The 17,580-nt window shown below is 40.7% G+C and overlaps 1 protein-coding gene across 1 annotated transcript in view; it reads left to right on the forward strand.

The window, feature by feature from the left end:
- The first annotated feature begins 3,102 nt into the window (after positions 1–3,102).
- GBP1 (guanylate binding protein 1) overlaps positions 3,103–17,580 on the forward strand; it is a 22,423-nt gene continuing 7,945 nt past the window's right edge. The window contains exons 1-8 of the mRNA XM_004699274.2: positions 3,103–3,263; positions 7,000–7,209; positions 9,836–9,963; positions 12,222–12,331; positions 12,560–12,753; positions 13,354–13,596; positions 14,454–14,734; positions 15,705–15,917. Of these exons, the coding sequence (XP_004699331.1) occupies positions 7,020–7,209; positions 9,836–9,963; positions 12,222–12,331; positions 12,560–12,753; positions 13,354–13,596; positions 14,454–14,734; positions 15,705–15,917 (1,359 nt within the window). The 5' untranslated portion in view covers positions 3,103–3,263; positions 7,000–7,019. The remainder of the gene's footprint in view (positions 3,264–6,999; positions 7,210–9,835; positions 9,964–12,221; positions 12,332–12,559; positions 12,754–13,353; positions 13,597–14,453; positions 14,735–15,704; positions 15,918–17,580) is intronic.

A 17,580-nucleotide genomic window follows, 5' to 3' on the forward strand; every position in this document is an offset into this window, starting at 1 on the left:
ACTGTGTCGCTGTAAGTTGAGGTCCCTTTAAGACATCGCTGGAGCTGGGGACTGGCAGTTGATGACCTGGCTGGCAGTTGGTGACCTGCCTTCTGATTGGCTGCTGTGCTGACATAGCCTAGCTCTCTCTATAAATAGAGGAAGATCTGGCAGCAGACTGGACTTGAAGGACTGCTAGCCTCTCACAAGTCTCTCACAGGAGTGAGTTGAATTGAGCCATTTGTAGTGCTTTATAATTTAACTGTTTCTCGTATTATATATTTATCTGTATATGATTTAACAGTTCATTTCTTGTTATATATCTAATTATCTTTATAAATAAATATATTAAATTATCAGCAATTTGGTTTTATCTCTCTAGAGAACCCTGTCTAACACAAATATCGTGGTGGGGTTAATCTCACCCATTTACAACAGCAGCAAGAGCTGTCCTTTAAGAATTTCATTAGGAAAGCTCACTCCTTTCACCCTCCAGCCCTGATTTACCACTTTGGATTTTTTTCCCCCCAAAGTTCAAAGGAGATCTCTGATGATCTCTGTTTCTCAAAGAAACCTTATCTGAATCCTTTAAAGATGCCAAAACACACACTCTCTCTCTCTTTTACTTAAAACTCTTTTATTCAGCCTTAGATAAGACAGAGAAAATACAAAGCTAAATCATCCTAGATGAGGGAAACCAGAGAAGGGAACTTATCAGCGCGAATCCAGTGGATTCCCACCTATCGACAGCCATAGTTTTCATAAATCCAGTATAGAACAACACAATCACAGGATCATAGCTGATAGTAGGCACAGTTTTTCATGGCTGCAGGCAGGATTGCAGAAGTGGGGAGGGGGACCCTCACTGGGATATGTGCATACTTGCAGATTTAGAAACTTAAGGATTGGTTCTGACTCTCCGTGCACTTGGCTACTTGGTGGTTCTGTTAGGATTCGTGCCCATGTGGTCTCTGAGTCATCATTACCAGAAGCCCCAGTTTCAACGAAAACTAGATAATGTGTGATGGCTAAGCTCGCTGCCCTTGATTCCACTCTGACTCACAGCAAGGCTGTAGGACACAGCAAAGCGACCCCTCCGGGTGTTTGAGGCTGTTAATCTTTATGGGAGCAGAATAATTCATCAAAAGGCAGACCTTGCAATTAGCAGTCCAAAGCTTTATCCACTATGTTAGCAGGGCTCCTTCACTTGCTGCTACAGAGTTGGTTCTGACGCATATCAGCCCTATCGGACAGTGCAGAATTGCCCCTGTGGTTTCTGAGACTGTAGCTCGTTATGGGAGTAGAAAGTCTCATCATTCTCCCGAGGAACAGCTAATGGTTTCGAGCTGCTGAATGTGTAGTTAGCAACCCAAAAACATAACCACTCCGCCACCAGGGTTCCTTTAGTAAATCATTAGTAAATCACATGCAGGCTAGCTCTCTCGGACAAAATATCCCCTCCCTGGGCTTGCCTGGGATTTGGAATCTGCTTTCAACTATGTTCTTTTTTTTTTAAATCATTTTATTGGAAGTTCATACAACTCTTATCATGACCCATACATCCATCCATTGTGTCAAGCACATTTTTACATTTGTTGCCATCATCAGACTCAAAACATTTGCTTTCTACTTGAGCCCTTGGTATCAGCTGCTCATTTCCCCCTTCCTTCCCCCACCCACCTTCCCTCCAGACCCTTGAAAATGTATAAATTATTATGAGTTTTTTCATGTCTTACACTGTCTGATGTCTCCCTTCACCCACTTTTCTGTTTTCTGTCCCTCAGAGACGGGGTTATATGTAGATCATTGTGATCAATTCCCCCTTTCTCCCCCACCTTTCTCTTCCCCTCCTGATATCACTACTCTCATTATTGGTCCTGAGGGGTTTATCTATCCTAGATTCCCTGTGTTTCCAGCTCTTATCTGACCAGTGTACATCCTCTGGTCTAGCAAGATTTTTGAGGTAGAATTGGAATCATGATAGTGGCGGGGAGTGGGGGGCAGGGAGCCTTCCTAATGCCATGACCCTTTAATAGAGTTCCTCATGTTGTGGTGACCCCCCCAACCACAAAATTATTTTCATTGCTACTTCATAGCTGTAATTTTACTACTGTTATGAATCTGGTGACCCCTGTGAAAGGGTTGTTCGACCCCCAAAGGGGTTGCAACCCACAGGTTGAAAACTGATGAACGAGAGGAAAGTTGTAGGTTTCATCGGTGCTATACTGCACCCTGACTGGCTCATCTCCTCCCTGTGACCCTTCTGTAAGGCATGTCCAGTTGCCTACAGATGGGCTTTGGGTCCCCACTCCACACTCCCCATCATTCACAATGATAAGATTTTTTATATTTGATACCTGATCCTATTGACACCTCGTGATCACACAGGCTGGTATGCTTCTTCCACGTGGGCTTTGTTGCTTCTCAGCTAGATGGCTGCTTGTTTATCTTCAAGCCTTTAAGATACCAGGTGCTATATCTTTTGATAGCTGGGCAGCATCAGTTTTCTTCACCACATTTGCTTATGCACCCCCTTTGTCTTCAGCGATCATGTTGGGAAGGTGAGCATCATGGAATGCCAGTTAAATAGAACAAAGTGTTCTTGCATTGAGAGAATACTTGAAAACTCTCTTCTTAATGTGATACTAATCAGTGTCCAGAATTCTGATGGGAAGGGGTAGCAAGATGTCAACATCTCCATCAGAAGTGTACAGACCTGTGTGGAGGATATGTCAAGAACCATAGCTTCTGATTTTTATAATTTTGTTTTATAAAGGTTTTTTATGAGGAGGCCTGGTGGCATATGCCCTGATCTGCTAACCACAAGGTCCATGGATTGAACCCACCAGCCACTTCAAGGGAGAAAGATTTTAAGTGTGGGGGACTTTGATTTCTTTCTTTTGATCTTCCCCAAAGTGATGCCCAAATCTGTAGTATATTTCATGATATTCTAGTGATACAATAGGCACTCTTCCCCCCCTCCCCGGCTCCCACCCCCAATACATGTCTCTGAGATCACTTCCAGTTAAAAAAAAAAATCTGTGGAAAACATGTACCCTCCCACTAGCACTGCTTCCTGTAATTCTTTGTCTGCTTGTTGAGACACTGCCTGACTTGCACTCAGTGCTTTCAGTTTCACTCTCCTCTGGTTCGGTGGCAGTGCCGGTCACAGTAGAACGCCCAGAGCACCCCTCGAGGTTAGAGGAGTGAGATAAAAGTCCCAAGATTGAGTGAGAGACAAGAAATCGCAAAACCACTCCACCTAAGTTCAAGGGGAAAAGAAGGTAAGAACATTTACTATTTTTCTCACCAAGCAGGGTTTGTTCCAGCTCTAAAGGATCTCTGGTCCAGGATAGAGCTTACAATAGCAGTGGGGCAGGGTGGGAAGGGTTTATAAGGGACCGGCACCAACAAGAGCTGCACTAACTAATGTGACAGTAGTTCCCCGGCGCCCTGGCCTCCCCAGGTTGTGTCCCTGAGGACTGACTCCCTGCTGTGCTCTGTACTGAATCCGGCACCAGCAGGTCTCCAATGTGAAATGCTCAGGATTGTCTTTTCTTGTCTTGACACTGCCTGTGCTGACTAGTGACACTATTAAATGACTGCTGTCTCTGTTGAAACTTGTTCCTTACTGTTCTGATAACATCTAAGACTATAAAGGGCACTATTTTCAAGAGAGAGAGAGAGAAAATCAAATGTAAGCTCACTGTTAAAGAAAGAGAAAGCTGAACTTGATATGAAAAGCTGAGGAAGATTCATGAAAACAGCACACTTTTAATCATCTGCCTGTAGTTTCTTTGAAAGTAGATGTGTTTCTTGAGAATAGTAGTTTCTTTTGACCTGCCCATTCCTTAAACCCTTCTATCCACTACTTTACTGAAAGGCTGCCCATTTAAGGAATATACTTTGTGCATAACTGAGAGGTCACTGTGAGTGGAAATCACTCCGTGGCAGTGGTCTTGGTTTGGGTCTGTTTGGGTTGAAAGGCAGTATCCTTGTTTGGTGGTCTGGATACGCTGCCCTGAAGCTCTTGGCAGGAACGGCCTTGTCCATCATCCCTTCATGTGAGGCGCTCTCCTTCGTCCCCTATTCTGCCTCCCAAAGAAAGCGGGCCATTGAGAAAAGCATTTGCATTTCCTTATTTAACTAATGCTTATTTTCAATCCTTGTATCTTCATCGGACACATAGCTATGTACATCTTTTACTGTCTTTATGAGAGTTCTTTATATATACTGGATAAAATTACTTTGAAAAAAAACACATGACTATCTTTTGAAGGTCAGAAGTTCTACATTTTGAGGTTGAAGAAATTATCATTTAGGTTTTTTATGGACTCATTATTTCCTTAAAGCTGCCTTATCAAAATACCACAAACTGGGTAGCTTACAGAAACAAACATTCTTTTCTCACAGTTCTGGAGACCGGAAGGCCAAATCAACATGGAAACCAGGTCATGTGTCTCTTACAGCTTCTGGTAACCCAGGGCGTTTCTTGGTGTTCCTGGATTTTAGATGAACTTTCACATGCCACCCGCCTTCCCTGTGCATATCGGAGGCTGTAAATGTTTATGGGAACAGAAAGCCTCATCTTTCGTAAGCAGAGCACCTGGTGGGTTCAAGTTACTAAACCTTGTGGTCAGTAACCCAATGCATAAATATTGGACTATTGGAAATTGTTCTATAAAAAATGAAAAACTATTTGTCTAGAGTCTCTTTTCTTTGCACTTCGTTTTGAAATGCTAAGTTCACTAGTCATTTATTTCACCAATTCTGACGGGTTCTTCCTAACTATGAACTGGTCTACATTCAGCTGATGCTCAGGGGATCTTTGATAATCTCCAGAGTTCTTTATTGTGTACTGTTCTCCTTTCTGACGCTCTCTCCTGTAACTTCCAGCTGTCTTGGTCCCTTTCGATTTCAGGATCAACAAATCATCAGGGCTGCACACAGTCCTCCACTGTGCACACCAGGCCTAGGAAAAATCTCTCAGATGATCAATCCAACTTATTTTACTGTATCTAGTTTATTACCCAATACCTAGTGTCTTGAAGATTATTATTCGATATATTGTCTATCTTTGGGTTGTTTCCTGCAGAAGGATGAATCCAGTACTTGTTACTCCATCTTGACCAGAGCAGAATTCTCAGAATTGTTTTCTTATTGTAGGATGAGAAAAAAATCCGGAAACTTAAGAATAAACGAGTTCTAAACTAACATGATTTTAATTGTGGTCAATTCAAGTTCAGAGGTTGACTCAGAAGTTAAATATACAAAAGCAAAATCAGTACAGGAAGATCTTATAGGTTTGATTTTGTTTTTTTTACTATTTACTAGTATATACAAATAGTCTTCAAATATTTTAAATATTTACTATTATATGCAAGTAGCCTTCAAAAAGGAAATTCAGAGAATAAAGGAGACATTGCTCATGAGAGAATGCTTCAAGACCATCTTTCATATCACTAAGCATTATGTCTCATCTGAACATAGAATCTTAGTATAAAATAAGCAAAATTGTATGTTAAAGCAAGTACTAGATTACCAAACATTGGAGGTAATGAAAAATTGATCTAGAGATACATTGAGGCATTGGATCAAAGCATTAAAAATAATTAATTTTTTTAAAATGGAGTAAGAGTCAAAATTTTAAAAGTCAGCCTGAGTTGGATATAGGATTCCATTGCACAACAAAAATTAGAAACCAATATACTAGCCTGTAGGACAAGATAAGAGAGCCTTGGTTCAGGGACTCTGGGTCAAAGATAAAAATTAAAACAATACTGATATGGCAGAGTTCAGTGAGAGGTTCTATTAATTAACCTGTACCACTGTATTAGGCAGGGCACTCTAGCAAAACAAAACCAGGACACTTATGATTACATGTGTATATAGATATAGATAGATAGATAGATATGGCAAGAAAGAATATTAGTCCACACAGCAGTACAGAGGGCTCAGTTCAGTATCTTCAGAACCTTCAGTATCTTCAATTCACTCGGCCTGCCAGTCCAAGGTCAAGGAAGCAGACAGAGGCGTCTCCCCTCAGCAAAACAGGCAGAGTCAGCCAATAGGCAGCAGACAGCATGGTGGGGCAGCAACACTCAGTAGTGAGGGAACATAGTAAAGCAGGCCCCCACAGGGGTTTCAATCTTTATTGATGTATAGAAGGTGACATGATCCACCATCAGCGAGGCAAAGCAGATCACAAAGGAGCTCTAGTGATGCACAGCAAGGCAACACGATCCATGAGTTGGCTCAGCCCACAGACAGTGCAGCACATGGTTGAGGCCAAGAACTAGCTCAAGCAGCAACACGCTGGTCCAATCACCAGGGAGAATGAGAGGAAGTTCTCAGAATCCTCTTGAGAAGGCCATGACCACAAGGAAGGATCATCAGGCTGTGACCTGATTGACAGGTTAGCCTCCACCTCTTCACTCTTAATACCCTCAAGTTGACATGAGATTATGTCACTACCACAACCACTAAGTACATTACATGTGAACATAGGTATTGTTTGTGAGCTTATTATTTTTTCATAATCAAATTACTAGTTCACTGTAATAAAAAAGATTTATCAGTTAGTATAAACAGAATCTAAATAGAAAATAATTCTTTGTTCAATTAAGAATTAATGGATAAATCTTGATTTTCTTACACATAGCCAGCATGTATATATCCCTGCAGTGTATACTATTTTCCATTTAGTGTCTAGTAAATTTTGTGGAATTAGTAAATGAATATCAAAGGGAAAATTATCAGCAAAATATTAGATGGAAAATTTTGATCAAGAGAGTCATTGAATATTGATAAATTATCATCTTATCATCATTTTTATCAATAGACTACTTTTGTAATACTTAGATGATTTTGTAAAATGATACATCTCTCTTGCTGCTATGAACAAAAGTTTTGCCCATTCTAGGAAACTTTATGACTCCACCTGGTAAATCCAATATGCTGTGAAATCTTGATCTAACTAGAGACTAGAAATTTCCATTTGTCTCACCTCTTTCCTTGAAGATAAGGTAACATTCGTGGAGATGGCCTCAGAGACTCACATGCCAAGCCCAGTGTGCCTCATTGAGAACGTTAATAAAAACCTCAAGGTTAACCAGGAAGCTTTGAAGATCCTGGCTGCCATTAAGCAGCCTGTGGTGGTGGTGGCCATCGTGGGGCTCTACCGCACAGGCAAATCCTACCTGATGAACAAGCTGGCTGGGAAGAAAAAGGGTAAGTGGCCCAGCAAAGCTCTGCAGTTTCTTCTGTCTACTCATACTATTCAGCAGCAAATATGGTGACATGAGAAGTGAAAGTATTGAGACGAGGCGAATATTAAAAAACCTAACTTCACAGTCACAATTAAGACCATTATCTTCATACTATTCTGGAGAGATGAAATATTTGGCTTCATGATGGTCTTGTCTCATTTTACTTTAAACCCAGGATAAGTTCTGTGTGACCATTGCAATGGATTCTTGAACCAAGCAGAGAAGTAGAATATAAATGTTAACATTTTCACATGAAGTTTAAATGTTCCTTTACTTTTATGTAAATGAAATCATCTAGTTAGCAGAATAAAACATTCACTAATATATTCCATGGAGTTGCAACAAGCTTCCATTGATCTTTGAATAGAATAAACTGTCCCTAGATGTGCTACGATCAAGTCATTTCTGACTCATAGCCATCTTACGATGGTAACGTTACCCACTTCTGTGTCATCTTCCCAATTAGGTCTATGTTTGAGCCCATTGTAGCAGGTACTGTGTCACGCCATCTCATGGAAAATCCTCTTTGCTCCTCCGGGGATGCTGTGTAGAGGCAGGCATTCGAAATTGTTCAGCATCTGACCTACCAGCGCACACTGTCCTACAATGCAACGTCTAACAAAACTAGGCTGTCCCCAACCCCTGGTAATAGAATTGTTTCCTTTATATGAAGAAGGTTGGTAAAGCACTAAAATATGCACATGGCACGTGCTCAGGCCTGACTTCGAGGGGTCAGCACTGTGAACCTAAAGTTCTCATGAGGTTGTCTGAAGCAAACAAACATGTCAGCAGGGCCTCTGGTGGTTCCCTGTGTGTTAAATCTGCCCGAGAGAGGCTCGAGCATGCTTTCCTTACTGAGGAGCAGAACATCATGGTGAAGCTGGGGATGGCACAAGCACAGAGTCAGAAAGCTAAATAAATACAAATGAAGCCTTTTTGAATAATAAACAAATAAAATGGGGGAGGGGGGAAAGAAAGCCTTCATTTTCACTGACCTTTTACCAAATATGATGTCCTTCTTCAGGGTTCGGTTCCTCCTGGTGCCATTTCTAAAGTGCATTGGACAAAGTCTTGCCATTCTCATTCGTAAGGAGCATTCTGGCTGTAATGGCTTCTAAAAGAGATTTACTCATTCTTCTAGTAGCCCATAGTTGAGGAAAAGGTGTGGGAGTTATGACTGACCTCCTCTGGGCACAGAAGGGAGGAGGATCCAACTCCACACTGCCCCAGAATGATTCCTCTGAGAAAGAGGTCAGACATGCCTCCACCCTCCAACTTTCTTGAGCCTATTCTCACACCAACCGTCCCTCTTGGCACTCTAATCTCTGCTGAAGTAGCCACCCAGAACTCACAGACAATACCAACAACCATGGGGCTTATTTGAGAAGGTAATAGGTTAGAAGTCAGGGTCAGGAATGTTAGGATGCCGTTCTTTAATCTGCAATGTGTTTCCTCACTCGTGGTGGCAGGCACACCTCTATGTGGTCCTCAGCCTCTGCTTTACCTGAACCCTTCACCTCTGCCGTACTGGGCAAGTGTCACAAAGATCTTTCAGTGCTGATAAATGCCCAAAGGGCATCCCATTCTGCAAACCAGTGCCTGCCCAAAGTCATTCAGCTTTGTTCATCTCATAGGCTGGGAGGCTCATGCTGCTGCCACTGCTTCTCTATGCAGGGATCCAAGGCATACTTCCTTGGAATACTTCTTCCTGCTGGTGATGACATTATCTGTCCTGCTGATGCAATGGATCGGAGTATGCCCAGAGGCATGCAAAACTGACTAATTTAGAATACTGACCCTTATTAGGATACTGTACACATTTTTTGATGCTCCCACCCAATCACTTGGTTAGAGCTACAACTATAGACAGAAAAGTCATGTAAAGTAATCCTATTCCACCACAATGGCATATTTAATATTCCTTCCAGTTCATTTCCATTCAATAATGTCTAAGATACCGGTTTTTAAGAATTCCATTTCCCTTTTAAAGAACTTCCAATTTTCCCAGATTCATAATTTGTACATTCTATGTTCTGATTATTAATGGATGTCTGTGGCTGTTTCATCTCCTTTGAATTGTGACATATCAGCAAATGAAGGTCCCCAAAGCTTTACTCCATGTCTTTAAGCTTTACTCCAGTCCTTGGAGGGGCAACTCTTCCACAGTCACATCCTGTCTGCCTTCCAACGTAAGAGGCTCCTCTTCTGCCACTAGATCAGACAATGTGATGTTGTTATTCAGATTTTCAGTGGCCAATTTTTCAGAAGTGGACAGGCTCTTCCTTCTTCCTCGTGTGGCTTAGTCTGGAGACTGTGGTGAACCTATCCACCAGGGGGTCCTTGCTGGTATTTAAAATACCTGTGGCAGAGCTTCCAGCATCACAGAAACATGCAAGTCAGCATAGTACAACAAACACTCAAAAAAGGTTGTCAATCAGTATTGGATATTCCAATTTCCCAAATTCTCTGGTTGTAATTAAGAATACTGGTTTGTTGTTTCTGTTACTGTTGTGACTTTGGGTACTTAACCTCTTAAGGCACGTTCCAAAATTTGTTATTAACTCTCTACCCTTAATCTCTCACGGCAGGCTTCTCTCTGGGCTCCACGGTGCAGTCTCACACCAAGGGCATCTGGATGTGGTGCGTGCCCCACCCCTTGAAGCCAACCCAAACCTTAGTTCTCCTCGATACCGAGGGGCTGGGAGATGTCGAGAAGGTAAGGAAAAGAGTTTCAACGTCATATTAAGATCCTCATCTCTGAATATCTTCTACGCTATGTAGGTTTTCTGTTTCCACTTAACCACAGTATTTCTTTTTGTTTCTTTTTACATGTTATGAAGCCAAGTTTAGCAACCAGAGACAGGGGGTGGGGCAGATCATAAGCCAGAATTCTACCAGAAGAGCATGATAATCAGGAGACAATATTCTATTCATTAACTATAGGTTGTGAGATAAGTTAGTTAACTCATTTGTATAAAACAAATAGAAATAAAATTAATGCCCTGAATCTTATCCTACCTAGAAATGTACTCAAAGATTTGTGTTATTAAGCTTCAAATTTGGGGTTTTTTATTGATTGGGATTAATATATATATTAAATCATTCCATAGTTCAATCACATCCAGCAGAATTGTACATTTGCTACCACATTCAGTTTTCAAACATTCTTTTTCTATTTGGACCCCTTGATGTCATCACCTCTTTCCCCTGCCCCCACCTCTGTGCCCCCTTCCAAATCAAAAACTTTATTCCACTTGCTGACTCTATAGGTTCATTGATCCTAGTTTTCATATGCCCCAAAATGAAAAAACATATATCACAACCTCAAGAAGGTGACCCCAGTGACATAACACTTATGAGGTATCCCTTAATATGCACAATCAAAAACCAAGCTAAACAATACAGCCTCAAAATACATCGAATTTTGGGAGCCAGATCAGTTCCAGCATGCATCATAAGGGGAATCTGCTGACAAGCTTTAACTGTTCAAGTAAGATTTATGCCTTTGACCTTCGGTACCCAACTCTCCATTGCACTCCGTTTTGTAGCCACTTTCCTCCCATCCCTCAGTTGCGGATGGAGGGAGTTCCCCGGAGGCTTATTTCCTATGAATCTTGGGCTCCCACTCTCATCAATAGCCTTCTGCAAACCAGATTCTCAGACTTCGAGCTCTGATACTCATCCTTCTTTTCAACTTTGGATTACATGGTTCACAATCCTTCAGTGGCTGGTGATGGTGTGCTTCTTCCATGTGGACTTAGTTGACATCTCACTTAGATGGCTGCTTGTTCAGAGACAAGCCTAGAAGACCCCAGACATTATTTTATTGATGTATGGGCACCATCTAATTTCTTCACCACATTTTGCTGTAGCTCCATCTCCTCTGTGTTCCCTTCCTGGAGACAATTATCGAACAGGCCAGGATGTAAAAAACGAATTGTTCTTAAGTTAGAGCTGAGATTTCTTGTGAGCCCAAAGCCTGTTCCTGGATCTATGTTTGTCGCTTGATTTTTTTCAATTTGTTATTATTTGAGGATTAACCCAAAAGACATGCCATTGTGTTGGACTTTAACTCTGTCATTAACACAGTTGCCTTAGCAAATTATTTGACTTCTTTGAGTCTCAGCTTTTTGATTTGCAACATGGATATAATAAATATGTGACCTACCTCATGTGGTGTTTTGAATATTTAATAAAAATAATTAGTTCAAAATGTCAGGTGCAAAATAAGTATTCAATAAAATAAATAGAAATAGCATTACTCTTATTCAAAGGGGTTTCAAAAATTCATGGAAAATTTCTATTATCTTTCCATTCCATTTTTCAAGGAATTTTTGAAGCCCCCTTGTAAAAGGAAATTTCACTGTGATAAAGAGATAGCAAAATTAAATGTTATTTAGGACTTCTTAAAATTTTAAAAACCTAAATTTTATTCAAGAATATGCGATAACATTTGAGTATTTACTTTGCAGTTATCTGACAATGCTCATAAGAGAGCTTGGTTAGTGATAACCTATGAATCAGTGAAAACCCGAAATACGAAGGACAAAACTGGAAAAAGTCCACAACCAAGAATCATGTATATGTAATAATGACTTCCCTTTAAGAAGTCTTGGTGGTGTGGTAGGTATAGCTTGAACTGCTAACTGAAAGATCAATAGTTTGAACTCACCTTTGTGAGGGAGAGAGCGAGGCTCTTTGCACTCATAAAGGTTTACAGGCTAGGAAACCTATAGGGTCACTGGGAGTCAGAATCCGCTCAACACTAGAGACAGTGGTTGTGGGTCACTAGTCTCACATCGTTCCTATTAAACGAGCACACTTTCCCACTGCGAATCAAGAATGTGCTATGAAAATAGAGCGTGTAAAATGGATTCCAAAAGTTCATGGGGAAAAATCCAATAGCCCTTCATTCCATTTCTCCACACACTTTTTGAAGGCCTTCATATTTCTAACCTGTGTTCTGATGTGCAGGGAGACAACCAGAATGATGCCTGGATCTTTGCCCTGGCGGTCCTCCTGAGCAGCACCTTTGTATACAACAGCATGGGAACCATCAACCAGCAGGCCATGGACCAACTGCAGTATCCTTTTGTGCTCAAGGACGGCCCCAAAGCCAGAGGGGACACTGGTGTTCATAAACAAGCTATGTGATTTTGAATCAAGTGCTGGGGAAAGAGCTCGAGTACCTACAGCTACATTGACATGAGTTAAGACCGAAAAGATAGTATCAAAGATGTGGAATATATAAAACTAGTATAGGATGAAGCACCCTATTACTTGTGTGACTGTTCCTTAATTAAGTTATTCAGCTATGTGACAGAGCTGACAGAACGAATCAGGGCAAATTCTTCTGCTGTAAGCGAGGTGGAGGACTCGGCTGACTTTGTGAGCTTCTTTCCAGACTTTGTGTGGACGCTGAGAGATTTCTCCCTGGATTTGGAAGTCAATGGACAACCCATCACAGCAGACCAATACTTGGAGAATTCCCTGAAGTTAAGCCCAGGTAAAGGAGACTCAGGAGCAGAGAATGGGGAGTAAAATACACTATAAATTGTTATTTTTGAGTGGGTGTTGCCATCTCAAACTGGTTATTCCTAAGAATTAATGCTTGCTAAATAGATGAACTAAAAAATACAAATTTTAATTATACCATGTGATAATTAATTAGTAAAACAAATTTTCTGTTCAAAGAAAAAAATTTTTCTTCCACCTTGCCTTTGCTATGATTATACTGAGTTTATTTCTGTAGTTAGGGTTTGTAAAACTGTAGTTAGCCAAATAAAATGAAGAAGAGATCATTTGAGAAGGCAACTGATTACAGTAAAGTGTGAATTACATAGTAGTTCAGGGGCTGGAAAACTGTAGCCCACACAGACCGATCCCAGTCGGCCAACTGTCTTTGTAAATAAAAAAAAAAATACTTTAACACAATCATGAGCATGTTTTATATACATTGTCTATGGCTGTTTTCACGCTACAAAAAACAGAGTGGAAATGTTTTGAAAGAGACCATTAAGCTACAAAGTAAAAAGCATATTTATGTTTTGGTCCTTTGAAAAATTGGCCAATTGAATTAAGAAAAACATTGTAAATCTTCTTTCAGGTAATAGTCAAAAAGATAAAAATTATAACCTGCCCCGACTCTGTATCCGGAAGTTCTTCCCCAGGAAGAAATGCTTTATTTTCGATCGACCCGTTCATCGGAAGAAGCTTGGCCAGCTCGAGGCACTGCATGATGATTGCTTGGATCCTGACTTTGTGCAACAAGTTGCAGTCTTCTGTTCCTTCATCTTCAGCCATTCTAAGATCAAGACTCTCTCAGGAGACCTCAAAGTCAATGGACCTCGTGAGTGCTCGACTGTTCTGCTCATTGTAAAGCATATATTGGGAAGAAGTAATGCCCACCAGGTCTAAAGAGACTCCAGGGCAGTGAGTGCAGAGTAAGAATCTCAGCTTACAGGACTGTAAAGTGCATTGCTACTGTGGTCTTAACTTCCACTTGATACCAGTAGCTCGAATAGGTCTTGCTAGTCATATGTCTTGGAGAGAAAAGGATAGAGAAACCAGAGCAAGACGTTCGAGAGCTTGACATGGATGAAGTCAGAAAAACTGATCAAGTCAATACAGTAGGTGGTAAACGACAAACACTGATCATATGTCAGGACTGATAATATAGACATACATAGCAGAGCTTTTGTCCTAATGGTATTTGATAGTAAAATGGATATTAACATTAAATAAATACACACCTGTCTTATATAGAACTCAAAACCCAAACCAAACTCACTGCCCTCAAGTAGATTATGACTCATGACAACCCCATAGAACAGGGTAGAACTGCCCCGTGAGGGTCTGAGACTGTAAATCGTTATGGGAGTAGAATGCCTCAGCTTCTTACTGCATAGTGGCTGGTAGTTTTGATCTGCTGATGTTTCAGTAGCTGCCCAAGGAGCAACCTATATGGCACCAGAGCTCCTACTGTTGGTGTCCACATATAACTAAGGGATTTGGTCGAAGGCCAGGTTCTGATCACTAGGGCTGGGGGTGCCTGAGAGTCTGTATTTCTAACAAATTTCTAGGTAATGCTGGTGCTATTGGTAGAGTGTTATAGTGCTGTTAACAGACATGCTCAGAATTACGCAGCATACAGATGTGTCTTCCCACCACCTACAGTGAATATCGCCATTTGTTTTTAATTTGTAGGTCTGGAGAACCTCGTGCTGACCTATGTCAATGCCATCAGCAGTGGGGACCTGCCCTGTATGGAGAATGCAATCCTGGCTTTGGCCCAGATAGAGAACTCGGCTGCAGTGCAAATGGCTATTGCCCACTATGATGAGCAGATGGGCCGGAAGGTGCAGCTGCCCACAGAAACCCTCAAGGAGCTGCTGGACCTGCACAGAGTCGTTGAGAAAGAAGCCATTCAACTCTTCATCAAGAGTTCATTCAAAGATATAGACCACTTATTTCAAAAGAAATTAGCGGTAATTTCTCTCACTTATGTAAAATGAGTTTTTTATGATGAAATACTAAAAAATGAAATGGACCAGTCTTACTCGACTTTAAAATATTGACAACCACATCTTTTTAATTACAAGGACCTTCAAAAAGTTTGTGGGAAAAAATGAGATTATGGGATAATAGAATTTGCCCAAAACATTTTGGAAACCAACATGTAAAAGGAGGACAAATTGTATTATTATAGACTCAAAGCACCAAGAATGGACTATACTTGCTCCTTACTTATTGACATGATTAGGTTCCAAACCTGAGTTTGATATAAAAAATTATGCAAAATTGCAGATGACAGCATCATTACTTAACTGTAAATTTGCATCATTTCACTACTGCAAACCACTGAGACTCCAGACCCAGGAGAGTTGACCCATGACCTTCACCATCATTGCTAACATTGCTCTCCCCTCACACATCACCTTCTATTACACTCAGACCTAAGTCATTAATGAGCAAAAGGGTTGGGTAGTAAATTTTTTCTTACTGTCATAAATGGGAAATGTTGGCTAACAAAACAGTCACTAAGTGAGGTATACATGTATTAATCTTCCCCTTAGTTTAATTGAACATATTTAAATTTCAACCAGAACTTCTAATCAAAGCATATGTTCACTGATGTAAGACAGATTTGGTATTAGAGGTAAAAGTAAAAGAATTGTAGTCTTATTTATTGTGAGCAGGATTGAATTTTACCACATTTTGTTCTGGTGAGATCTTTGGCACAATTTGGAAAGGAGAAATGCACTGCTAAATTATGGCATAAACTAGCACTCTGCACTTTGACCATCACCTCCAATAGAAAGCAATTTCAGTAGACTCAATATCCCAATCAGTGTCTATAGGCCGTGTCTACAGGTAATCGACATTGTGGATAAATAGTTCCTAAAATTCTAACATCTTCTCCTGCAATTCCCCTCAACCCCTGTTTTCACATTACAGGAACAGCTAGAGAAAAGGAGGGATGACTACTGCAAACAGAATCTGCGAGCATCTTCGGATCGCTGCTCAGCTTTACTTCAGGATATTTTCAGCTGCCTAGAAGAAGAAGTGAAGCAGGGCATTTACTCTAAACCAGGGGGATATCGTCTCCTCCTTCACAAGACCCAAGAGCTGAAGAAAAAGTACTTGGAGCAACCCAGGAAAGGAATACAGGTAACTAACTTGGTCATTTCTGTAGCAAAGTTAGTTTTTTCAATTATGAAAATGATCAAGAGTAATTACCCACAAAAATGCCTGATGGTCTATAGTTTATGTTCTTTCCTTCAATAAGCATGCACAGTATTCTCATTAAAAAAAAGATATTCAACTCACACTTGAATTGAAAATTAAATTATCAAATTAATCACTATTTTTAAAATCATTTTATTGGGGGCTCATACAGCTCTTATCACAATCCATAAATACATACATTGTGTCAAGCACATTTGTACATATGTTGTCATCATCATTTTCAAAACATTTTCTTTCTAATTGGACCTTCGCTATCAGCTCATTTTCCCTCTCCCCCACCTCCCTCCCTCATGAATCCTTGATAATTTATAAATTATTATTCTTTTTCATGTCTTACACCAACCACTGTCTCCCATCACCCAGATTTTTTTGTTGTCCATCCCCCTGGGAGAGGGTTATGTGTAGATCATTGTGATCAGTTCCCCCTTTCTCCTCCAATCTTCCCCTTACCCACCTGGTATCACTACTCTTATTGGTCCTGAGGGGTTTATCTGTCCTGGATTCCTGGTGTTTTGGGCGCTTATCTGAGCCTGTGTACATGCTCTGATCTAGCCAGATTTGTAAGGTAGAATTGGAGTCATGATTTGGGGGTGGGCAGGAAGCATTAAAGAACTAGAAGAAAGTTGTATGTTTCATCAGTACCGTGACTGGCTCATCTCTTCCTTGTGACCCTCTATAAGGGGATGTCCAATTAATTGTCTACAGATGGGCTCTGGGTCTCCACTCCACACTTCCCCTCATTCACATTGATATGCTTTTTTTTTCTGGGTCTTTGATGCCTGATACCTGATCCCATCAACATCTCAGGATCACACAGGCTGTTGTACTTTTTCCTTGTGGGCTTTGCTGTTTCTCAGCTACATGTTTATCTTCAAGCCTTTAAGACCCCAGACAGGTATCTTTTGATAGACAGGCACCATCAGTTTTCTTCACAACATTTGCTTATGCACCCACTTTGTCTTCAGCGATCATGTCGGGAAAGTGAGCATCACAGAATGCCAGGTTAATAGAACAAAGTGTTCTTGTGTTGAGGGAGTACTTGAGTCAAGGCCCAGTGTCCATTTGATACCTAAAACTTAACATATAAATATATGTATATAGATCTATTTCCCTATCGTTATATATGAATATATTTACATATGTACATGCCTATATTTAGACCTCTATAAATGTCCTTTGCCTCCTAGTTCTTTCCTTTATTTCTTTTTACTTTTCTCTTGTACCATTATCATGTTCGGCCTTCATTCAGGTTTCAGTAATTCCTCTCAGTTACATTGCCCTTGATCGAGCCCCAGCAGGCATCCTACGCCCTCCTCACCATCGATTTTAGATCATTTGCTATTCCCTTCTCCATGGGTTTGTTGACAACCCCCTTCCTTTCCCCCCGCCTGCCCCTCTCCTGTGTCCCCCTGGAACTGTCCGTCCCATTGTTTTCTCCTTGGGGTTGTTTATCCCGCCTATCTTATCTATAAAGAGACAATAATAAGCACCCCAAAAAAAAGACAGCAAAAGAAAACAAAACAAAAAATAACAATAACAACAACAAAAAGAAAATCCTATAAATCAGCGGTTCTCAACCTGTGGG

This window comes from Echinops telfairi, unplaced genomic scaffold, assembly GCF_000313985.2.
Source record: "Echinops telfairi isolate 266 unplaced genomic scaffold, ASM31398v2 ScPeMD7_443;HRSCAF=831, whole genome shotgun sequence".
Taxonomy (NCBI): domain Eukaryota; kingdom Metazoa; phylum Chordata; class Mammalia; order Afrosoricida; family Tenrecidae; genus Echinops; species Echinops telfairi.